This window comes from Ahaetulla prasina, chromosome 15, assembly GCF_028640845.1.
Source record: "Ahaetulla prasina isolate Xishuangbanna chromosome 15, ASM2864084v1, whole genome shotgun sequence".
NCBI classification, from domain to species: domain Eukaryota; kingdom Metazoa; phylum Chordata; class Lepidosauria; order Squamata; family Colubridae; genus Ahaetulla; species Ahaetulla prasina.
Window position 1 is genome coordinate 7043741 of NC_080553.1, and position 24597 is coordinate 7068337.

General features: G+C 46.1%; 1 protein-coding gene across 2 annotated transcripts in view; it reads left to right on the plus strand.

The window, feature by feature from the left end:
• The window catches only part of MMP17 (matrix metallopeptidase 17), a 112858-nt gene that overhangs the window by 74710 nt on the left and 13551 nt on the right, over window positions 1-24597 (plus strand). For both annotated transcript variants that reach the window (XM_058158203.1, XM_058158204.1), the window contains exons 4-8: window positions 9715-9998; window positions 13323-13499; window positions 14775-14874; window positions 17667-17749; window positions 22041-22193. In XM_058158203.1, coding sequence (XP_058014186.1) covers window positions 9715-9998; window positions 13323-13499; window positions 14775-14874; window positions 17667-17749; window positions 22041-22193 — 797 coding nt within the window. The remainder of the gene's footprint in view (window positions 1-9714; window positions 9999-13322; window positions 13500-14774; window positions 14875-17666; window positions 17750-22040; window positions 22194-24597) is intronic.

Here is a 24597-nt window from a genome sequence, read left to right on the forward strand (position 1 = left end):
CTTGGAGCCGGGCCTGCTGCCAGAAAGTGACTCAGAGCTGGGCCTGCTGCCAGCAAGTGATTTGGACAGTGAGGGAGAAGGGCCGTCAGGACTTATCTCAGAAGCACCAGCCTCCCTGGATCAGCTCCAGGAGCCAGAAGCAGGCCAAGTGAAAGAGATAACGAGGCCTCCTTCTCCTGACTCTTTCCCCACCCCCAGGCCACGTCTGCAGACCCAGCTGACAGCAATCAGACTTGGCTCAGTCCCAGGTTTCGTAGCAGGAGAGGAGGGAACGACAGAAACAGGGGAGGGGCAGGCCTAGGAAGTGCTGAGTCATGGAGCCACACCCCACAGGATATAAAAGGCAGCAAGAGCTGGTGTGTCTCTTTGTATCAGGCAAATCCACGGATTGACTAGAGCTGAAGGTTGTGACTCACCAGTGTCTTGGCAGCTATCGAGGGCTCTTGGCAGACGCTGATTCTTTTGCTGCCAGAGCTGATAAGAGCCGGCTAATTAAGCCATTGTTCGGACGGAGGCGAGGAGGACACAACAGTCCCTTTAAGACTTGTGGACTTCAACTCCCAGAGTTCCTCAGCCAGCTTTGCTGGCTGAGGGACTCTGGGAGTTGAAGTCCACAAGTCTTAAAGGGACCAAGGTTGGAGAAACCTGATTTAATGTATGCTGGATGCAAACGCTCTCAAATTTGATCTCCATTGTAATTTAAAGTGGTGAGGGCTCTTGGTTCCTTCCAGCTCCCAGAAAGAGTTTTGTTTGCTTGTGGTCCAAACAGAAGAGTTCTAGCTTGTTGCGTCGTTTGGTGAGTTTTGTTGATAGGGTTACCAATCATGATTTGGAGAGGATTGGTCAGCATTCTGGTTTCAGGGGACATGCTGGACAAATGTTGGGTATGTCTGGTTTAACGAAAAGAAGGACCAGGGGAGACATGATAGCAGTCTTCCAATATCCCAGGGGCTGCCACAAACAAGAGGGAGTGAAGCTATTCTCCAAAGCACCTGAGTACAGGACAAGAAGCTATGAGTGGAAACTAATTGGGGAGAGAAGCAACTAGAATTAAGGAGGAATTTCCAGAACAATTAATCAGTGGAACGACTTGCCTCCAGAAGTTGTGAATGCTCCAACACTGGCAGTTTTAAAGAAGAGATTGGACAACCATCTGTCTGAAATGGTATAGCAGGGGTCCCCAACAGGCCACAGCATGCCAGAAACCAGTCCATGCAAACTAATGAAGCCGGCATCCGTGGGATGCAGGCGGCATACAAAGCCACGTCTCCGCCAGTCCGTGGTGTCCAAAAGGTTGGGGGATTTTGTGGTATAGAGTTTCTTGGTTGAATAAGAGTTTGGACTAGAACAGGGCTCTCCAACCTTGGCAACTTTAAGCCTGGAGGACTTCAACTCCCAGAATGCCCCAGCCAGCTTTGCTGGCTGGGGCATTCTGGGAGTTGAAGTCCTCCAGGCTTAAAGTTGCCAGGGTTGGAGAGCCCTGGACTAGAAGACCTTCAACATGCCTTCCAACTCTGTTATTACGTTATTCATTTATTTTTCTGTTATGCTGTTCATGCAGCTTAGTGATTTGGATCTAGGAGAGGGAGAGGCAGAATCTGAGATGGCCTCAAGAGAGAAATCAGCCGGGAATCCTTACATTCCCACAAGCGGTCTAAGTCCAAACCCTTTTGAGTTCCGTTCAGTGACAATTGAATGCTGACGGTTAGTTGAACTAGATGTTTTGTTCTGATTTGCAAATGAATCCAGGTCTGTACGGTTTCCTAATAAAAATGCAGACCAAATAAAGTTCTCAAAACTGAAAGCAGACAGATGTAGGAATTAGGCTGGAGAGGAAGGGGGGTGGGGGAAATAGAAGGGGAAGTTTTCACAAGATGGGTTATGTGACTCACAAGGTTCAGACCTCACCGGCATGTTTGAAAGTTTGCCTTTTAACTAAAAACCCTCTTAAATACACCTCCCTTGCCACCAAGGTCTTCAGCTCTGAACCCGGATCATGTTGAGGGAAAAAGATCAATTTTGGCCATTGGGCATGATTTATTCCCTCTCTAGGACTCTTAACATCAACGTGAGCCGGAGATCTCACTCTCGGGAGAGAATTTTGCAAGTTGAACACGTTCTTCAGTTGGCTTCTCTTGACCTTAGCAACTCATCCAAGTTCAGCGATGTGGCCAGAGCTCCCTCTACTGCCACGTTGGAGAGTTTGTGGAGAGTTTGTGATGATAATGATCGAGAGGGTGTAAGGAAGGAAAGCATGGAGGAAGCCCTCCTGAGAGGCTGCAGCTCCGTCACCAGAGGTCTTCAAGAAAAAAATTGGACAGATGTTCATCTAAGACAGGGGTTGGCAACCTTAAACACTCAAAGAACCACAAAGATCCTAACCGGAAGCCCCTCATTCAATTCTGGAGCCGACCGAAAGTCTGGTTCCCCCTACCATAGAATCTCTTCCTAGCATGGTGTCCTTTTTCCTCTACCGAACTGAAAACCCTATCAATTGTGGAACCGACCGGCAATTGTGAGCCACAGCAGAGAGATGAAAGAGCCACATGTGGCTCCAGAGCTGCAGGTTGCCGACCGCTGGTCTAAGATGAAAGAACGTCCTGCCTTAGGCAAAACAAGGTCCCTTCCAATCCTTGGATTCTATGCCGCTGTGTCCCTGAGCAGCATCCTAGCTTTCAAAAGAGCTTGCAGAAGGACCCTCTTCTCCAACCACTGCTTCCCAAAGACATTGGCTACTGCCACCCATCGATTTCCTGGACCAGAACAAAGCACTGAAGGCTTGTCGGTCCATAGCAGAAAAGAGTATAAGCAAGACAATGGGAGCTGAAGTGAGGATCGCAGAGCTATTAGAGGAGAATTGAGAAGCTCTGGATTCCAGAGTCTTTGATTCTAGAGTTTTTCCAAGGTTCTATGGTGAAGCTCAACAAGCTTGTGTTGAGCCCTTTCAAGTTCGGGGACTAAGCCACTAGCTGCTGCAAAGATTGTTGAGTTGTTGTGGTTGGTTAAGTGAAAATGGAGTAAGGAGTAAGAGGGAGGAGGGAGGGAGGGCCTACTACCTGTTTGTTTCCTCCCCTCATCATAGCTACAAGTCCTTGCTCTTGCTCTTCTGGAGGTGTTGTAGCCCATCTTTGATATCTTGTCTCTCCATCTTCTTCTGGGTCTTCTTCTTCGACCTTACTCTGTTTGTTTCCCGACTTGCCATTTTCTCCAGAGTCATGACCAGAAAGAAAGAAGACAACCCTTGTCTACCTCTCATGAAATCATTTTGAGTCCCCAAGCAGCGATTGCGGAACTGCGAACCTGTACCAGCCATCACCGTTCCATCAGCTGCCTCCACATCTGGACAGGTGTAAAACCGTTGAGACCTGGTGGGGAGAACGAAGCAAAGAAACTTCACCCTCCTTTGCCCACTCGTTCTGAATTATTTCCTCTCCTGCTTTAGATCCCCGTCTGAATCTGGTCGGACATAAAAGAGGTTAAAAATGCAATCCATTAATAAAGCAGCGCCTGGAGCTAGGTCTTATTTTATAGATGTGGATGTCTGGCCGTGTTCAGCGGAGGGTGAGAAGACCTTTGCAGGCGCCAAAACTGGAAGGGAAAATGCTTCACCTGTATGCGGAGATAATGAGCCATTTATGGCCTTCTGGGCGTGCAGTGAGGGTTCATTCATGGACACTTCAAACGAATGAATTTCTCCACTTGGCTTTCTGCAAATACGGTCGTTGCCAACTCGGAAATGAATTTCTGTCCCTTGTGATGGGCAGATGAAGAGCCACAGGCCTCCAAAAAATCAGTTGCCTTCCACCCCGGTTTTATCAGGAAGCTACACCAGCAACGCTGGGCAGCAGCATGGAAGGAGGAGGAGCCACGTTGCTCGCAATCCTACTGGGGTCACACTCTGATACCTTACTGTCTTTCAGCCTTCATCCTTAAAGGAGGGAGGGAGGGAGGGAGGAGACAGGAAGGAAGAAAGAAGAAAGGAAGGAAGGAAGGAGGAAGGATGGATGGATGAAAGGAGGGAGAGAGAGATGAAGGGAGGGAGGGAGGGAGAAAGGAGAAGAAAGGAGGGATGGCGGCAAGAAGGAGCAGAGGAAAGGAACAAGGAAGGAAGGAAGGAAGGATGAAAGGAGGGAGAGACAGATGGAGGGAGGGAGGGAGGGAGGAAAGAAGGAAAGGAAAGGAAAGGAAGAGAAAGGGAGGGGGAAGGAAGAAAGGAAGGGGAGAGGAAAACAAGAGGAAGGGTGGAAGGATGGATGGATAGAAGGAAGGAAGGAAGGATGAAAGGAAGAAGAGAGAGATCAAGGGAGGGAAGGAGATGAAAGGAGGGGCGGCGGCAAGAAGGAGAACAGAGGAAAGGAACAAGGAAGGAAGGAAGGAAGGAAGGAAAGAAGGAAGATTGATTCACAGGATTTCAAAAAAACAAAACAAGAAAAGCAGTTACTCCGTGAAGCTAAGCTCATAATGCTGTATTATCTGCGAAGAGAGTGTGATTGGTTTTTTTTCCAGTGGTTTATGGCAACTGTTGAGAGTCGAGCTTTGCTCACAAAAACAAATCACTTTTTCATTAAATCATTTTGCAAGCCTGCTCTTGGAGGCAGGGAATAAAACACCCGCTCTGGACAGATAGTTTTAAAAAAACGGGGGAAGCTCTCGGCTTCTATGGACTGTACTTGAGTCGGGCCGGCTCTAGATAAGCAGATCTGGAGGGGTTGTTTTGCTGTAGGATTTGCTCCCTGCGGAAATGCGGTGCATGATGTATAGACCCCTTTATCAACGGCGACAGATGCATAGCTTTAAACAAACGACTTAAAATTTATTTTATTGATCAGCTCAGCTTTCTTTAACTAGGCATCGTGCTTCATTTTTAAATAATTGTCTGGTTTCATGGCTTTTTGTTCTTGTTGTTGTTGTTGTAAGCCATAAAGAACTTAACGGAGTTAAATAAGCAGGGTGACCTTACTCCAGGGAGTCCTCGGCTTACGACCATCATTGAGCCCCAGATTTCTGTGGTTAAGCAAGACGTTTGCCCAGTGAGTTTTTCCCCATTTGACAACATTTCTTGCCACAGTTGTTAAGTGAATCATAGGCGGTTGATAAAGTTAGAAACCTGGTTGTTAAGTGAATCTGGCTTTCCAAAAGGGGATCATGTGACCCTGGGACATGGCAACGGTCATAAGTATGAACCAGTTGTCAACCCTCTGAATTTTGATCACATGAGCATGGGGAGGCTGCAAAGGTCGTAACTGTGGAAAACGGTCGTAAGTCACTTTTTTCAGTCCCCTTGTAACTTTGGACCACCATTAAATGAATCATTGTAAGTTGAGAGCTACCTTGTCCTCTAGGAATCTTGAAATGAAAACTTAGCTAAGTTTCTCCCCAATTCTTCTGGGTGTTGCAGGACCACAAGCTAAGAAAGGCAGAGATATACTGTGGTGGTGGAAAGAAGGATGTCTCAAAGGTGTTTGTTGTGTCTGCGCCCCCTGAGCCGGGCCCACTGCCAGAAAGTGACTTGGAAAGTGAGGGGGAAGGGCCATCAGGACTTACCTCAGGAGCACCGGCTTCCCTGGCTCAGTTCCAGGAGCCAGAGGCAGGCCAGGTGGAGGAGATAACGAGGCCTCCGTCCCCTGACTCTTCCCCCCCCGCCACCCCTCCAGACCCAGCTGATGGCAATCAGGCCTGGCTGGACCCTAGGTTTCGTAGGCAGGAGAGGCGGGAACAACAGAAGCAGGGGTGGGGCAGGCCTAGGAAGTGCTGAGTCATGGAGCCACACCCCACAGGATATAAAAGCAGCAAGGGATACTATGCCTCTTTTTTTTTTGTTTACATTTATACCCCGCCCTTCTCCGAAGACTCAGGGCGGCTTACAGTGTATAAGGCAATAGTCTCATTCTATTTGTATATTTTTACAAAGTCAACTTATTGCCCCCCCCCCAACAATCTGGGTCCTCATTTTACCTACCTTATAAAGGATGGAAGGCTGAGTCAACCTTGGGCCGGGCTTGAACCTGCAGTAATTGCAGGCTTTGTGTTCTTAATAACAGGCTTTACCAGCCTGCGCTATTCACCGGCCCACCTGCCTCTTCCTAGCAGGCAAATCAACTGCTTAACTAAGAGCTGAAGTACTGTTTGTTGACTCATCGGCATCAAGGGAGATAACAGAGACACTTGGCAGAAGCTCGCTAGTTTGTTGCCAGAGCTGATAGTGCCTAATTAAGGGCCTCTGGTGGTTCAATGGACAAAGGTCTGTCTGTTATTAACACAGCTGCTTGCAATTACTGCAAGTTAAAGTCCTACCAGGCCCAAGGTCGACTCAGCCTTCCATCCTTTATAAGGTAGCTAAAATGAGGACCCAGATTGTTGGGGGCAATAAGTTGACTTTGTATATAATATATAAAACGATGAAGACTATTGCTTAACACAGTGTAAGCCACCCTGAGTCTTCGGAGAAGGGCGGGATATAAATTTGAATTAAAAAAAAAAGTCATCGCTCGGACGGAGGCGAGGGGGGACAGAACAGTGTTCTTTTCCCAAGAGGCAACTGGATTTTCTGGTTTTTCTTTGAAGTCACTTTACTTCTCATCCTAGAAACTTCTTCAGCTCTGACTGAATGGTGGGGAATGGAATGAATTATCCTCCTTGCAGACAGCTGGTCATTTGCAGCCTTTTAGAGAGTCATTGAGTCCACTTGGAGGTTGACCTGTGTCCTCAGGGTCACCTGAGTTGTGCCAATGGGTGTGGAGCCTTCGTGGAACTGTTGAAAGGACTGGGTTGTAGATTGGAGGTAGATGATGATGTCATATCCCTCCTCATGACACAGATAAATCTCTGGGTGACCATAACCACCCTCTAAAAGGGTTGTTGTGGCCAGCAGAGCTGGCAGCAGAGTCAGACAGTGAGGAGATTGGGTCAGTCCTAGGGGCTGGGAAAAGCTCGGACGAGGGCCCTGCGTCAGAGGCAGAGAGAGAAATAGACAGCAGCAAGGCAGAGGAACAGCTGGGGCCTGTTCCCAGTGTGTGCATGCGCAGAGGTGCCAGAAGACAAAAACAACTCAGAAAGCAGGGTCGACTTGGGAGTGAAGCCACACCTTGGAGATGATTGGTTCGCTCCCTCTTTTGGAAACAAAAGAGGAGTGAACAGGGAGGGGCTTTTGCAGGAAACAATTCATTCGTTCGGTAGTTGCAAGAGTGGAAAATTCTGTGGGTGACTCTAAGAGACTCTGTGCCAAGTTTTGCCTTACTCTGCGTTTGGAAACAAGTTAGGTGGCAGCTTGCCAAATGAGAGAAGGTGTGTGAGGAATATTCCTTTGAAAAACTGTTCAGACAAACCTTGCTGACTGTGAATGCAAGTAAGTAAAAGAGGTTTTGCTGAGACCAATTCCTGCTTCCTGCTTTTTAAGGGAGCCTAGGTCAGAACAAGGATGCAAATAGAATAGAATAGAATAGAATTTTTTTATTGGCCAAGTGTGATTGGACACACAAGGAATTTGTCTTGGTGCATATGCTCTCAGTGTACATAAAAGAAAAGATACGTTCATCAAGGTAAAACATTTACAACACAATTGATGGTCAATATATCAATATAAATCATAAGGATTGCCAGCAACAAAGTTACAGTCATACAGTCATAAGTGGAAAGAGATTGGTGATGGGAACTATGAAATGATTAATAGTAGTGCAGATTTAGTAAATAGTTTGACAGTGTTGAGGGAATTATTTGTTTAGCAGAGTGATGGCCTTCGGGAAAAACTTGTTCTTGTGTCTAGTTGTTCTGGTGTGCAGTGCTCTATAGCGTCGTTTTGAGGGTAGGAGTTGAAACAGTTTATGTCCAGGATGTGAGGGATCTGTAAATATTTTCACGGCCCTCTTCTTGATTCGTGCAGTATACAGGTCCTCAATGGAAGGCAGGTTGGTAGCAATTATTTTTTCTGCAGTTCTAATTATCTTCTGAAGTCTGTGTCTTTCTTGTTGGGTTGCAGAACCGAACCAGACAGTTATAGAGGTGCAAATGACAGACTCAATAATTCCTCTGTAGAACTGGATCAGCAGCTCCTTGGGCAGTTTGAGCTTACTGAGTTGGCGCAGAAAGAACATTCTTTGTTGTCCTTTTTAATGATGTTTTGATGTTAGCTGTCCATTTGAGATCTTGCGATATGATAGAACCTAGAAATTTGAAGGTTTCTACTGTTGATACTGTGTTGTCTAGTATTGTGAGAGGTGGAAGTATGGAAGGGTTTCTCCTAAAGTCTACCACCATTTCTACGGTTTTGAGTGTGTTCAGTTCCAGATTGTTTTGGTTGCACCACAAGGCTAGTCATTTGACCTCTCGTCTATATGCGGATTCGTCATTGTCTCGAATGAGACCAATCACTGTTGTGTCATCTGCGAACTTCAGTAGCTTAACAGATGGATCATTGGAGATGCAGTCATTGGTATACAGAGAGAAGAGAAGTGGGGAGAGCACACAGCCTTGGGGGGCCCCTGTGCTAATTGTACAGGTATTTTATGTGATCTTGCTTAGCTTCACCTGCTGCTTCCTGTTTGTTAGGAAGCTTGTGATCCACTTACAAGTCTGTTCCGGTACCTGTAGCTGGTTTAGCTTAGTTAGAAGAATGTCTGGAATGATGGTATTGAATGCTGAACTAAAGTCTACAAAAAGGACCCTTGCATAGGTCTTTGGAGACTCAAGATGTTGTAGGATGACCAGCTGTCTGGAAGGAGTTTAAATCCTTCCATTCCCCACCATTCAGTCAGGGCTAAAGAAGCTTCTTAGATGAGAAGCGAAACATCTTCAAAGAAAAAAAACAGAAAGTCCAGTTGCCTCTTGAAAAAAAGCACCTTTGGGACAACCATAGTCTGGATGACTGAGAATCTCCATAGACCAGCGGTCACCAACTGGTGATTTGTGGACCACTGGTGGTCCATGAGAAAATTTTGTTGGTGCACAGAAAAATTATTTGCATTTTTTTATATTGCACTAAATTGGGTCCTCAAACTACGCCCCCTGGGCTGGATATGTGCAATGAATGTTTGTGTTGCTGCAGAGAGTCTCCCCATTTGGGGTCTTTTTGTGTAAGTTGGAGGGGGACAAAAATTCTGATTTAGTGTCTGCTTCAGCCTCCTGGTGGGGGGCTTTGGGTGAAGGCTGGAGGGAAGGGACGCTGGTGGCCAAGAGCCGGAGGGCCTCATTCCAGTAGGACTGCCTCATGGCCTGGAACTGGGTGACCATCTCAGCCCGCTGAGCCTCCAGGCGCCAGTACCTGGCCTTGCACTCCCGCAGGTCTTCCCTCTGCTTGGAAAGCCTGTGCTTCTAGTCCTCAGTGAGGAGCTTCTGCTGAGCCTCTGTCTCGGTCAGATCCAATTTGAACTGAGCTGTTTTGACAACTCTTTCTCATGGCGGCTGCTTAGCTTCAACAATTGCTTCCTGTTGGGGCCCTAAGGAGCCCGGGAAGGCAGGCAAGGAGTGGTTGGGAGGGGAGGGGCGAGTAGAGGCTGGTAAGGCACCCCTCCATGTGAGTGACATTGAGTTGGTCATGCCCACCCAGTCACATGACCACCTAGCCACGCCCACCCAGACTGTCATTAGGCAGATCATATTAGTGGTCCACAGGATTTAAAAGTATGAATTTAATGGTCCCTGAGGTCCGAAGGATTGGTGACTCCTGGTAGAGACATTCGAAAGAAGGATGCTTTGTTGATCCTAGTTCTCATCTTTCAGGGTTCGAACGTTCCCCAAAGAATCCCACCTGGGCCACGACACGGTTCGTGCCCTGATGTACTACGCCCTGAAGGTGTGGAGTGACATCACGCCCCTCAATTTCCACGAAGTGGCCGGCAACAATGCGGACATCCAGATTGACTTCTCCAAAACTGATCACAACGATGACTACCCCTTTGATGGTCCTGGGGGCACGGTAGCCCATGCTTTCTTCCCAGGAGAACATCATACTGCTGGAGACACTCACTTTGATGACGATGAATATTGGACCTTCCGGTCATCAGGTATGTGGGGCAGGAGAAGGACCAAAGACCACACCCTCAAAGACCAAAGAGTTTGAAACCATGTGATTGGGGTGGGATTCAGCAAGTTTGGACTGGTTCGGGCAAACCAGATGGTAATTTTACATCTGGTTCACCGAACCGGTAGTTGCAAGGACTGGCTGGCCCCGCTCATCCTGCCCCACGCCTCCCAGGAGTCTCCACACAGCCCGTTTTGGATGCCAGGTAAGTGCAGGGCTCTGGGAGGGCGAAAAACAGGACTCCCGGAAGCTTCTGGCCTCCAGAGCCCAGGTGTCAGGGTTCCAAGGAGCACCCCCAATGAAATAAAACTCTGAGGCTTGAGGTTCCTCAAAGTTATAATACAATAATAAAAAATACAATAGATAATAATAAAGATAATAATAGATAACAAAGATAATAATAAATAATAAAGATAAATAATAAATAATAAATAATAATACATAATAAATAATAAAGATAATAATAGATAATATTAATAGATAATAATAATAAAGATAATAATAAAAAATACAATAGAACGCATACAGAAATATTTTACTAGAAGAGTTCTTCGCTCCTCCGAAAACAACAAAATACCTTATACCACCAGGCTTGAAATCCTGGGATTAGAAAACTTACAACTCCGTCGACTTCGACATGACCTGTGTTTAACACCCAAAATCATCTATTGCAATGTCCTTCCTGGAAAAGACTACTTCAGCTTCAATCGCAATATTACAAGAGCAAAAAATAGATTCAAGCTTAATGTCAACCGCTTCAACTTGATTGCAGAAAATATGACTTCTGTAACAGAGTTGTTAATGCTTGGAACTCATTACCTGACTCCATAGTCTCTACTCAAAATCCCAAAATCTTCAACCAAAAACTGTCTACTATTGACCTCACCCCATTCCTAAGGGGCGTGCATAAGAGCACAAAAGTGCCTACCGTTCCTGTCCTATTGTTCCCTTCATTATATCAAATTAATATAGCTGATGCATATTCTTTACTTATATATATATATATATTTTCTTCATGATATGTTTTTTTTTATGACAGTGTTTGTGTATACTGTTGTGACAAAATGGAATTTAAAAAAAAGTTCCAATTTATTAGAGATGTCATGTTGGCACAGCTGGGAAAACCCGAAACTGAAAGCTTCCAGGTTTTCCACACCCAGTTGACAGTTCACAGCCCTGCCCCATACCCACAAGTTCATCACATTGTCCAATCAACTCTTCACACTCAATTGGATACAATCTTCAGGCAGTCTCCATCAGACGCAGGATGTCCTTGAATACGGAATGTTGTTATGACTAACTTTCTACCGCTCCAACAACAAACCCCTCCCAACTTCTCCAGCTAAAATATGTGGCAGTTAAGAAGCAAAAAGAAAATTGCCTTCCAAAACTGACACCAGGGGAGGTTGTTTTCATCCTCCCAGAGGCTTGAGGAAAGCCTCTGGAGCTTAGGGAGGGCGAAAACGCCCTCCTCTGCCATGTCGCAGGAGGCCAAGTAGGCCATGCCCACCATGGCCACGCCCAGCCAGGAACCGGCAGAGAAGCGGTTGCCAAATTTTTGAATCCTAGGCCTGCATATGATGAATAATTGAGGGAACTTAGGCATGTCTAGTCCAGGGGTCAGCAACGCGTGGCTCTGGAGCTGCATGTGGCTCTTTCATCCCTCTGCTGAAGCTCCCTGTTGCTGGTCGGTTCCACAACTGATAGGGCTTTCAATTAGGACAGGTAGCGGAAAAAGGATGCTGCGCTAAGAGGAGACTCTATGGTGGGGGAACCAGACTTCCGGTCAGCAGAGGGAAAAGTATGGAGGAGACTATGATGCCGGAACGGAGCTGCTGGTTGGCTCCAGAATTGAACGGGGGCTTCTAGTTAGGACCTTTGTGGCTCTTTGAGTGTTTGTTGCTGACCCCTGGTTCAGTCTGATGAAGAGATGGTCTAGGGATGACATGATAGTAGTCTTCCAGTACTTGAGGGGCTGTCACAGAGAAGAAGCATTCAACTTGTTCTCCAAAGTCATCTGAAGGCAGGACAAGACTGCTAGGTTGGCAGAAGCTGGGACAAGTAATGGGAGCTCACCCCATTACGCGGTACTAGGGATTCAAGCTGCTGAGCTGCTGACCTTTTGATCGACAAGCTCAGCGTCTTAGCCACTGAGCCACCACATCCCTGCAAGATGTGGTTATTGTGTCCTAAATTCCCATTTTGGAAAAATCGGGAATCCAGTTTTAACCACTAAAGCCCAACAAAGACTGTTCTTTCTGCGCCAACTCAGAAAGCTCAAACTGCCCAAGGAGCTGCTGATCCAGTTCTACAGAGGAATGATTGAGTCTGTCATTTGCACCTCTAGAACTGTCTGGTTCGGTTCTACAACCCAACAAGACAGACACAGACTTCAGAGGATCATTAGAAATGCAGCAAAAACAATGGCTATCAACCTGCTTTCCATTGAGGACCAGTATACTGCACGAATCAAAAAGTGAGCTGTGAAAACACTTAGATACCTCACATCCTGGACATAAACTGTTTCAACTCCTACCCTCAAAAGGACGCTACAGAGCACTGCACACCAGAATAACTAGACACAAGAACAGTTTCTTCCCTAACGCCATCACTCTGCTAAACAAATAATTCCCTCAATACTAACAAACTATTTACTAAATCTGCACTACTATTACTCCTCTCATCGTTCCCATCACCCATCTCCTTCCACTTATGACTGTAATTTTGTTGCTTGTATCCTTATGATTTATATTGATATTGATGGTTTTCTGATTGCTTATTTGTAGCCTATGACTATCATTAAGTGTTGTAAGTTAGAATTCTTGATGAAGGTATCTTGTCTTTTATGTACACTGAGAGCATGTGCACCAAGACAAATTCCTTGTGTGTCCGATCACACTTGGCCAATAAAAAATTCTATTTTATTCTATTCTAATGAGACCATGGGGATATGACTATGACTAGTTTCAAACACAATCTTTGTTTGAACCTGGCTCTCCGTGAGTGATGCTCTAATATGGACTAGATAATATGTACGAGAACTTAAGGGAAAGATAGAAGCTCCTCATTTAGGCATCTTCTTCTCCAGTGGTGGAATTCAAATTTCTTTACTACCGGTTCTGTGGGTGTGGCTTGGTGGGCGTGACTGGGGAAGGATACTGTAAAATCCCCATTCCCATCCCACTCTGGGGCCAGCCAGAGGTGGTATTTGCCGGTGCTCCGAACTGCTCCAAATTTCTGCTACTGGTTCTCCAGAACCTGTCAGAACCTGCTGAATAGCACCCCTGCTCTTCCCTCTTAATTTCAGATACCGACGGGATGGATTTGTTCGCTGTGGCGGTCCACGAATTTGGCCACGCCATCGGCTTAACCCACATCTCTGCCACGGAGTCAATCATGAGGCCGTACTACCAGGGACCTGTTGGAGACCCCTTGAAATATGATTTACCGTATGAAGACAAAGTCCGGATTTGGCAGTTGTACGGTGAATGTCAGACACCTCCAAGCATATTGGACAAGGGCGCACATTTTATTATTTTAAAAAAACAGCCCTAAAAGGCCATTACAGGTAGTCCTTGACTTATAACAGTTCGTTCGACCACCGTTTGACGTTACAACAGTATTGAAAAGAAGGGCTTCCGCCTGTTTTTCACACTTGCAGCCTCCCCATGATCACGTGATCAAAATTCGGAACTTTGGCAACTGTCATGTACTTATGACGGTTGCAGTGTCCTGGGGTGTCCCCTTTTGCGACCCTCTGACAAGCAAAGTCAATGGGGAAGCCAGATTCTCTTAACAGCCGTGTTACTAATATAGCAACGGCAGTGATTCACTTAACAACTATGGCGGGAAAGGCTCTGGAACAGGGCAAAATTAACTTAAGAACTGTCATGCCTAGCAACAGGAGTTTGGGGCTCCGTTGTGGTCATAAATCGAGGACTACCTGCATTGACGATTGATTGATTGATTGATTGATTGATTGATAATCCAGATTTATCGCTCTTTCTCCCGCTACATAAAAGTGAGAACTGCAGTATCCAATTCTCTAATGTTTTGATGACAGGCCATTCTAATTTCAGTAATTCCCTGTAAAAGTAAATGCTAATAAAAACAGTAGACGGTGTGAGAGCCAAGTGTCACAAAGAGTTGGGGCCCTTCTTGTCCCGGATGGGTAGAAGGAAAAAGGAGACAAGAGGTGGGCATCACATATTGTAACAACCGGTTCACCCAGCATCGGAAATATGAGTGTGCATATCCGCGCATGCCTGTGGCATCAAAAAACATGGCAATTCGCTCGAGTGTGCCGTCCATACATGCATGCGGCATCAAAAAACACAGAGATATAGGATGGGATTGCACCTGGGCCCAATGAGAACATATCTGCTGAACAAAACTCTGCATTGGCGACAGGAAGGGCATCTGGCCAGTAAATTTATTTATTTATTTATTTATTTAATCATATTTATATACCGCCCTATCTCCCGAAGGACTCGGGGCGGTTAACAGGCACTTAAAAAACATATAAATACATAAATACAACATAAAGACAATTAAAAAACTTATTCTAAAAGCCCGATAGTTAAAATTATGATTTGTAAATGTTTTGCTAGCTCCATTCAGTTGCCCAGACGCCACCCTGCAAGGGATTATGGGGTCGTTAAAAGATGATCTTAGAAGATGCTTTTCTCTGGAAACATCGGCTTGGGTGATCTGTTTGATGTCCACTTTGCATTAACCCATCCTTGTTTTTCCTCTGCAGGAGTCAGAGAATCTGTGTCTCCGACGGCGAAGCCTGAAATATCGAACACAGATGACCATCCCATCCTGCCAGATTTCCCTGAGAATCGCTCCACTGTACCGTAAGCTAAATTGTACACCCCCATTTCTTTGGGAAGGAATAGAAGCTGAAAGGATTATTGAACTAGGATCGGGCAAAATTTGGGTCGCACATGAGCAGCATAGATGTTCTGCCATCCCAACTCCAGATATCATCCCTTCAATTTAGAGCAGAAAGTATTTGACTTCATGGATCAGGTGCATCTTTCAGAGATGTAGGCCTTTCTATAGAATGAATGAACTGGAAGGGACCTTAGTGGTCTTCTAGTCCAGCCCCCTGCTCAAGCTAGACTCTTCTTACAAAATCGCCAGTGATGAAGCACCCACAACCTCTGAAGGCAAGCTGTTCCACTGGTTGATTGTCCTCACTGTTAGAAAGTTCCTCCTTAATTCCAGGTTGCTTCTCTCTTTGATTAGTTTCCATCCATTGTTTCTTGTCCTGCCCTCAGATGCTTTGGAGAATAATTTGACATGCCCCCCCCCTCTTTGTGGCAGCCCCTCAAGTGCTTTAAACAAGGAAGGTGCATAGCAGCCATCAGATGTCCTCAGAAGTAGTGGATATTATGGGATTGAAGACCAAATTCTGGAGAGGAAACATCTAAGATAGATCGGTAGATGAGGTTAAAGGTAAAGGTTTCCCTCGCACATACATGCTAGTCGTTCCCGACTCTAGGGGGCGGTGCTCATCTCCGTTTCAAAGCCAAAGGGCCAGTGCTGTCCGAAGACGTCTCCGTGGTCATGTGGCCGGCATGACTCAACGCCAAAGGCGCATGGAAAGCTGTTACCTTCCCACCAAAGGTAGTCCCTGTTTTTTCTACTTGCATTTTTACATGTTTTCGAAACTGCTAGGTTGGCAGAAGCTGGGACAAGTAACGGGAGCTCACCCCGTTACACAGCAGCACTAGGGATTCGAACCGTCGAGCTGCCGACCTTTCGATTGACAAGCCTCAATGTCCTAGCCCCTGAGCCACCGTGTCCCTTTTTAGATGAGGTTATTGTGTCCTAAATTCCCATTTTGGAAAAGATCCAGTTTTAAACACTAATGGGAACGTGAGGATATGGCCATGAGTTTGAACCTGGTTCTCCGTGAGTGATCTAATATGGACCTGATACTTGATGAGGAGGGACGCGGTGGCTCAGTGGCTAAGATGCTGAGCTTGTCGATCGAAAGGTCAGCGGTTCGAATCCCTAGTGCCGCGTAATGGGGTAAGGTTCCATGACTTGTCCCAGCTTCTGCCAACCTAGCAGTTCGAAAGCAGGTAAAAAATGCAAGTAGAAAAATAGGGACCACCTTGGGTGGGAAGGGAACAGCGTTCTCTGCGCCTTTGGCATTGAGTTATGCCGGCCACATGACCACAGAGACGTCTTCGGACAGCGCTGGCTCTTCAGCTTTGAAACAGAGATGAGCACCGTCCCCTAGAGTTGGGAATGACTAGCACATATGTGCGAGGGGAACCTTTAACTTTACCTTACTTGATGAAGTTTCCTTGCAATTTTTCACCACCAAGTTTTCTTTCTTCTTCCCGTTCTTTTGGGAGAGGCCCATACTTGGCCAATAACGAAAAGATGGCTTTCTGATCAGAAGGCAAAAATGGTCACCTGTTGTGTCTGCACCCCCCGAGCCGGGCCCCCTGCCAGAAAGTGACTTGGAAAGTGAGGGGGAAGAGCCATCAGGACTTACCTCAGGAGCACTGGCTTCCCTGGCTTAGCTCCAGGAGCCAGAGGCAGGCCAGGTGAAGGAGATAATAAGGCCTCCGTCCCTTGACTCTTCCCCCCCCCCAGGCCACCCCTCCAAATGCAGCTGATGGCAATCAGGCCTGGCTGGACCCTAGATTTTGTAGGCAGGAGAGGCAGGAACAACAGAAACAGGGGTGGGGCAGGCCTAGGAAGTGCTAAGTCATGGAGCCACACCCCACAGGATATAAAAGCAGCAAGGGCTGCTATGCTTCTTCGTAGCAGGCAGATCAACTGCTTGACTAGAGCTGAAGTACTGTTTGTTGACTCATCGGCATCAAGGGAGATAACAGAGACACTTGGCAGACACTCGCTAGTTTGCTGCCAGAGCTGATAGTTGCCGGCTAATTAAGTCATCGCTCGGACTGAGGCGAGGGGGACAGAACATCACCCTTCCATGAAGCTCCAAAGGAGCTAAACTTCCATCCTGGGCCACCAAAGGAGCTTGCAATTCCGTGACTCAGTCAAGTTTCAAAGATGAAACTCATCTTGGGAGAAGCACAAAAAAATTAACCCTCCTTGAAAATGGCCGATCTCTCATGTCCCATTTTCACAATCCCCAGTGATGAAGAGATGTTAGCGGTGCTATCTCCTTCAAAGTCATTTTATTTTATTTTTTGCAGGAAGCGGAGTGCAAGCAAGTCATGGCTTCCAAGCTCGCTCAATTGCACCCAATTTCTCTCCTCTCGGCAGATGTAATTTTGTGATAATTTTGGATGAAATTGAGTATATTTGAGCTGAAGAATTTTGCTTCTTTAAAAAAAAAATAAACACCGGAAAAAATAGGTCATCCCCATCCTATATGCCACCTGGATTTTGCAAACCTGGTTGATAAAAAGCATCCCTCCCAGGATGTTAATTTTTTTTTTTTACAAAATGAAGATCTTTAAGGCAAACAAGCACATAGGTCTCCACCATTTCTCCTTGCCGCATTTCAAATCTCTGTCAAATCTCTCGTGCTGAAATTTGGCAAGAATTAAGAGTTTCATTTGAGTTTGAGCCAAATGATTTGGCCTGGACAGTTGAGTGGATGACAACTTTGTTTATTTTACTTATTTTTAAATCTCCCCCTTTTCGTCAGGTTTAGAAGAGACGTGCCAAACAGATGCAGCACGCACTTCGATGCCGTGGCTCAAATCCGCGGAGAAGTTTTCTTTTTCAGAGGTGAGCTGAGGTCAGAAATACAGGGAATGTGCTCGACTTACAACTGTTCGTTTAGTGACCGTTCAAAGTTACAATGGCAATGACAAAAGTGACTTGTGACCGTTTTTCACACTTATGACATGTTGCAGCATCTCCTGTGATCATGTGATCAAAATTCAGATGCTTGGCAATTGACGTGTACTATATTTATGATGGTTGTAGTGTCCCAGGATCATATGATCACCTTTTGCAACTTTCTGAGAAGAGAAGACAATGGGGTTGCGAAATATGGGGCCCTTGGTGCTTTCTGAGCTTGTATTGTGACTTAGGCTCACTTAGTCATTAAAAGACACAATTAGTCACAATTAGACACAAACCTATTTTACTATAACAGCTGGGAATTACTTCATTCCCAGCTTAGTCCAAATTAATTCCAAAACAAAGTCCTTCAGAAAAAGTCCTTTGGGTTTATCACAAACCTTTGTCTCTTTGGCACCCTGCCAAAGGTCTTTCTTGGCAAAGCCCCATGAAGTTCAGAAAGGAGATGCCGACTGGAAGCAGATTTAGCAACGTTGCTTTCCTACAAAGAGCCCAAGAGCCATTGCTGCTCTTTTAAGCCTTATGCGATGGGCCAATCATCTCCTGCCCTTACTCCCGAGTCGTCCTTTTTGCTTTAGCTGCTCTTGCCTTCTGGCAGCTCTGCGCATGCGTGCACTAGGAACAGGCTCCTCTTGTTCTTCTGCCTCTCTGCTGTCTGACTCTGGAGGCTCCGAAGTCCACGCATCGCTCCCAGATGGCCCTGGTCCCATCTCTGCCTCTGACACAGAGCCCTCGTCCAGGCCTTCCCCTGACTCCAGGACTGGCCCATTGTCCTCCCCAGCCTCCTCACTGTCCGACTCCACTGCCAGCTCCACAGGCTGCTGGCGGACCACAACAGCTTGGTGGTTACCTTGCAGACATTCCATTACCAAACTAGGTGACATAATCAGTGCTAGAAGGGAATGGTGTTTCTGGAATGGAGAGGAGGAGGAGGAGGAGGAGGAGGAGGAGGAGGAGGAATAGGGTTATTGTGGGATCCTTGGTACTCCCTGATCTTAGTGGTTTCCTTGCAGACATTTCATGACCAAAGCAAGTTACATCATAAATACTCAAGTAAACCTCGCTCTCTTCTAGCACTGATGATGATGGTTTTCTTACAGACATCTCATTACCCAACTAGGTAACATCATCAGTGTTAAAATGGAGTGGGAATTGGGAGGAGGAGGGGAGGAGGAGGAGGAGGATTATTGTGGGGTCCTTGGTGCTCTCTGAGCTTGGTGGTTTCCTTGCAGACATTTCATTACCAAACTAGGTGACATCATCAGTGCTGGAAGGGAATGGTGTTTCTGAAGTGGAGGAGGAAGAAGAGGAGGAGGATTGTAGAATCCTTGATGCTCCCAGAGCTTAGTGATTTCCTGGAAGACGTTTCATATAGGTTACATCATCAATACTCAAGTAAACGTCGCTCCCTTCTAGCACTGATGATGTTACCTAGTTGGGTCACGAAACGTCTGCAGGAAACCACCAAGCTCAGCGAGCACCAAGGATCCCACATTCCTCGTCCTCCTCCAGTCTAGCTATCCCACTCCTTTGTAGCACTGACGATATTACCTAGTTGGGTCACAAAACGTCTGCAAGAAAACCACCAACCTCAGAGAGTATCTGGGACCCTCCCCCAGAAATGAGGAATGTCAACCTCTGCCAAGTTCAGTTCCGCCGTGTTTCCCGCCTTGTAATCATTCTTTCCCCAAATTCCTCCCCTGGTTAACCTCGACCAAGTTTCACCTTTTTAAGTCCGTCAAGCAGGAAATATTTCATCTCGGTTTAGAGCTGCCACGAAGGAAACCTGAAAACGTTGGTATGCGAAGCCCGTGGCCATCTCCCATCTCTGCATCAGTTCTCCATCCTGTCAAATTAGCTTATGGCCCACTTTGAACTTCTGAGCTTCTAAAATATCGTTTAGGAGAAGAAGCCACTTAAATCAATGGCATTTTCTCCCAACGATAGCGGAAACGAAATGGCGAGGCTTTACCCCCAACGGCGTGGTAAAAAGCCTTATTTCCGATGCAAAGAAAATGCTGGTTGAATCGCATAACGTTTCTCATAAAGATACAAAAGGACTGCATTGGATCCCCGGGTTTCTTCAATCTTCCCGTCTTTCCTCCGATTCCCCTTTTAGCCATTACGAAAGAATTTATAGATCCCCACTTCCTGGGGATGGGGTGTTATTCCCACGTAGATCAATGTCAAATAAAGGAAAGAAGGAGCAAAGTGATATGAATTTGTAGAATGGTAATTCTTTTTTTTTTTTAAAAACTGAGCTATTCTGCAGATGTTTCAGGGGTTAGTGCTCTGTTCTCCTCTGTTTTTCAGCCTGCCTTAATGTTCCTCAAGAGTCTAAATGCAATGTCACCAGCTGCTAAAACTGTAGAAGGCCAATTATCTCCTGAATATGTATTTGGAAGGAGGGGGCTACCTTGACTTGCAAAACGTATTTTTTTTTTTTTTTGCTATGGTGAGATTTGGGCTCTGCCTTTGAGATACCAGAAATTCTTCAAAGATGTCCTCCGCTGCGCTACACAAATCTCTACAGCACTGGGAACAGATTTAATCCTTTCTTGCTACCTTTTTGGTTTGGTCCAGAATCAGAATCAGAATCAAGGTGAAAGGGATCTTGGAGGTCTTGTAGTCCAACCCCTTGCTCAAGCAGGACACCCTGTATCATTTCAGACAAGTGACTGTACAGTCTTTTCTTAAAAATCTCCAGTGTTGGAGCACCCACAACCTCTGAAGGCAAGCTGTTCCACTGGTTAATTGTCCTCCCTGTTAAGAAGTTTTTCCTTAATTAATCTTAATGCGCAGGCTGCACTGGCTACCTGTGGTCTTCCGGGTGCACTTCAAGGTGCTGGTTACTACCTTTAAAGCGCTCCATGGCTTAGGACCGGGTTACTTACGGGACCGCCTACTGCTACCGATTGCCTCTCACCGACCCGTGCGCTCCCACAGTGAGGGACTCCTCAGGGTGCCGTCCGCCAAACAATGTCGGCTGGCGGCCCCCAGGAGTAGGGCCTTCTCTGTGGGGGCTCCCACCCTCTGGAATGAACTTCTCCCAGGACTTCGCCAACTTCCGGACCTTCGAACCTTTCGCCGCAAGCTGAAGGCATATTTATTCATCCGCGCAGGACTGGCATAGGGTTTTTAGTTTTTATTTGGTTTTAATTTTAGTGGGTTTTATTCTTTTAAAGATTTTAACTTGGGCCAAATTGAATAAGTTTTTTAAATAGTATTTTATTCTGTATTTATTATGTCTGTTTTGTTTTTATTTAGCTGTAAACCGCCCTGAATCCTTTGGGAGAAGGGCGGTATAAAAATTTGATTTAATTAATTAATTCCAGGTTGCTTCTCTGCTTGATTAGTTTCCATCCGTTGTTTCTTGTCCTGCCTTCTGATGTTTTGGAGAATAATTTGACCCCACTCTTCCTTGTGGCAGCCCCTCAAATATTGGAATACTGCTATCATGCCTCCCCAGTCCTTTTTTTCTCTAGACTAGTCAAACCCAAATCCTGCAACCGGTTCTTCCTATGTTTTAGTCTCCAGGCCTTTAATCATCTTAGTTGCTCTTCTTTGAACTTTTTCCAAAGTCAACATCTTTTTTGTAATGTGGTGACCAAAACTGGATGCAATATTCCAGATGTGGCCTTCCCAAGGCTTTATAAAAACACCAATCTCCTTCCACTTGTGACTGTATGACTGTAACTTTGTTGCTGGCAATCCTTATGATTTATATTGATATATTGACCATCAATTGTGTTGTAAATGATGTACCTTGATGAAGGTATCTTTTCTTTTATGTACACTGAGAGCATATGCACCAAGACAAATTCCTTGTGTGTCCAATCACACTTGGCCAATAAAAAATTCTATTCTATTCTATTCTATTTGGAAACCTTAAGATGGATGGACTTCAACTCCCAGAATTCCCCAGAGTCTGGCTTCTCTAGATAAGACTCTATGGTTGCTGGAGCTCCGTGGGTTAGTTTAACCAAAGCTTTAAGCCAATGTTTCTCAACCTTGGCAACTTTAAGAATTCCCTGATTGTGGAGGGTTGGGGAATTTTGGGAACTGAAGTCCACCCATCTTAAAAGTTTCCCAGCTTGGACAACCTGGTCTAAACACTTCTGGAGAGAAGAGAAAGTCTAGTGGCATATTAAATCCTCACTTTTGGTTGCCTTGTGAGTAAGTTGCTGTTACTAACTGGAGTTTCTCCCACCAGGCAAGTATTTTTGGAGATTGACTCGCAACAAGCACCTGGTGTCCCTTCAGCCAGCTCAGATCCATCGTTTCTGGAAGGGGTTGCCTCTCAACTTGGATAGTGTGGATGCGGTGTACGAGAGGACCCACGACCATAAGATAGTCTTCTTCAAAGGTAGAAGGGAACATCTCCCATGCTTTTCAGGGGTGGGATTCAAAACTTTTAGCAACCGGTTCTCTGCCTGGTTGCTGGGTGGGTGTGGCTATGGTGGGTGTGGCCTACTCGGCCTCCTGCACCATGGAGGAGGGGGCTTTTCACCCTCCCCATGCTCCGGAAGTTTTTCTCGAGCCTCCAGGAGAGCAAAAACGGTGTCAGCCTCCACTCCAATCCTCACATTCTTTTGTACACTTTATATTCAGTAGTTAGATTGCAGTGGGGTTTTATGTGTAATGTACATAGCTCATGGATTCAGGTTAAGTAGAGAGGGCCCTTAAAGAGTGTCGTCTGACATGAGATCAAGGGGAGGGGAGATTGATGGTTTGAATTCAGCAGGAATGTTAGAGCGTGCGGGCTTTCAACGGACATTGCATTCCTGAGATGATTTACAGCCAGAGACCTGCGGAAGAAGATTACCACGGGGGCCGAGCTGGCATTGGACCAGATCTGCCTGACCTCTTGGGGGAGGAGGGACTAACGATGGGATATGGAATGTTAGCCATATTTTGTCTCAGATCCAATTTTATACCTGACAAACAGGTATTAAGGCAGCCTGACAAACGGTCTTCCCCAGGCTCTGGAGGCCATCCAGAAGCTGGAAATGGGCCTGTTTCCAGACTTCTGGAACTTCTGGGAGGTCTGTTTTTTGCCCTCCCAGAGCCTCTGAGCGGGCCCTGCACTTACCTGACATCCAAAACAGGCTCCAGCCAGTCATTGCGACTACCGGTGGGGTGAACCTGATGTAAAATTAATATCTGGTTCCCCCGAACTGGTCCGAACTGGCTGAACCCCTGATGCTTTTCATTCGTGACTCTCCTTTCCCCAAACGTTTGGTTTCCCCACTGTGCTGAAAAGTTTTTTTCATTCCTTACTGGAGATTCAAGTTGAAGATTGTTTTCATTTTCTTAACGCCACGTGAGCTGGTGCCATCATTGACTCATGTGCCATTCTGGGCCAGGTTGGCCCTGTTGGGAAGCTACCGCCCTCCTAAAAGAATGAAATATTTTGAGAAATATTTTTTAAAAGGCAGGATAAAATATTTCCCCTAAAAGAAAAAGAAAAATCTTAAGGGAGACAGAAACTCGGCCCAAGCTTCAACCAAGCTTGGCTCAGACAAACCACAAAGTAAGCTATGATCCCTACAACAGCTAAAAAACTACATGTTCTTGCACAGGAACAGGAAGTTCAAGTGCAAAACCCAGCAGAAGGTATAAATACCGTATTTTTTGGAGTATAAGACACTCAGGGGTATAAGACACATCTTAGCTTTTGGGGAAGAAAATAAATTAAAAAAAATCTGCCTCTGCCTACCAGCATCTATTCACCTAGCTAGCATCTTATCATTGTATGAGAGAATTGACTGCTGTTTGGAAACTGAAACAGTATTTGCTGTGTGAGCAACAAGGAAGGAGACAGAAAGAAACCTGGGCATGGCGTAGCTCAACTGTTCTGTACTAAAGCTGCATGCTGTGCTGAGCTCTGAAACTAAAACTGAAATTCCTCTCCGCTGCTTGCGTTTTGTTGTATTTACTACCACATTGGAAAACCTTCTTTTGGTATTGTAAATTTACTTCAGAGGTGGGTTTCAGCAGGTTCTGACCTGTTCTGGAGAACCGGTAGTGGAAATTTTGAGTAGTTTGGAGAACCTGTTGTGCCTCGCCCGCCCCCCTCTCCGCAGCTGGGCCCCTCCCATCTCCTGCTATCTCAGACAGAGACTGATAATGAAGACGAATGGCCTGGTATGCCTCCAACCCCCAGTCCTGCCACCATGCCCGGATAGACTGAGCAAGATGAATGGCCTGGCATGCCTCCAGCCCCCAGTCCTGGCACCATGCCCGGACAGACTGAGCAAATAACCCTCCCCCCCACAGCGTGTGAGCACGATGAGCATGAAGCCAATCACGAACTAGAATTGCCGGCAGCTGGGCAGGCAGACGAAGGGTGGACAGATCCCCGCTTCTGGAGAATGGAGAGGCGTCGTCAGCAGAAGGAAGGGAGGGGCAGGCCTGGATAAGTGCTGAGTCAAGGAGCCACACCCCATGGCCTATATAAAGGATCTGCTTTTTGGCATTCCTTGAGTCAGGCAAAGTCTAATCTGGTTGCTGAAGTCACACCTTGGATTCCTGCCTGCCCTGAGAACTCTGACAGGACTTTGGTAAAGCTGCAGAGGCTTCATGGCCATGCTTGATACAGACTTTCCAGACCCCGCCGTCAGAGGAGGAGTGGGACACAACAGAACCTCCAAATACCACCTCTTTTTTTAATCAAGTTTTTATTATTATTTTTTTAATTTATAAATATCATTGTGTGAATGGCACGATGTTTGAATATCATACATTTCAATACATATAAACATATTCCT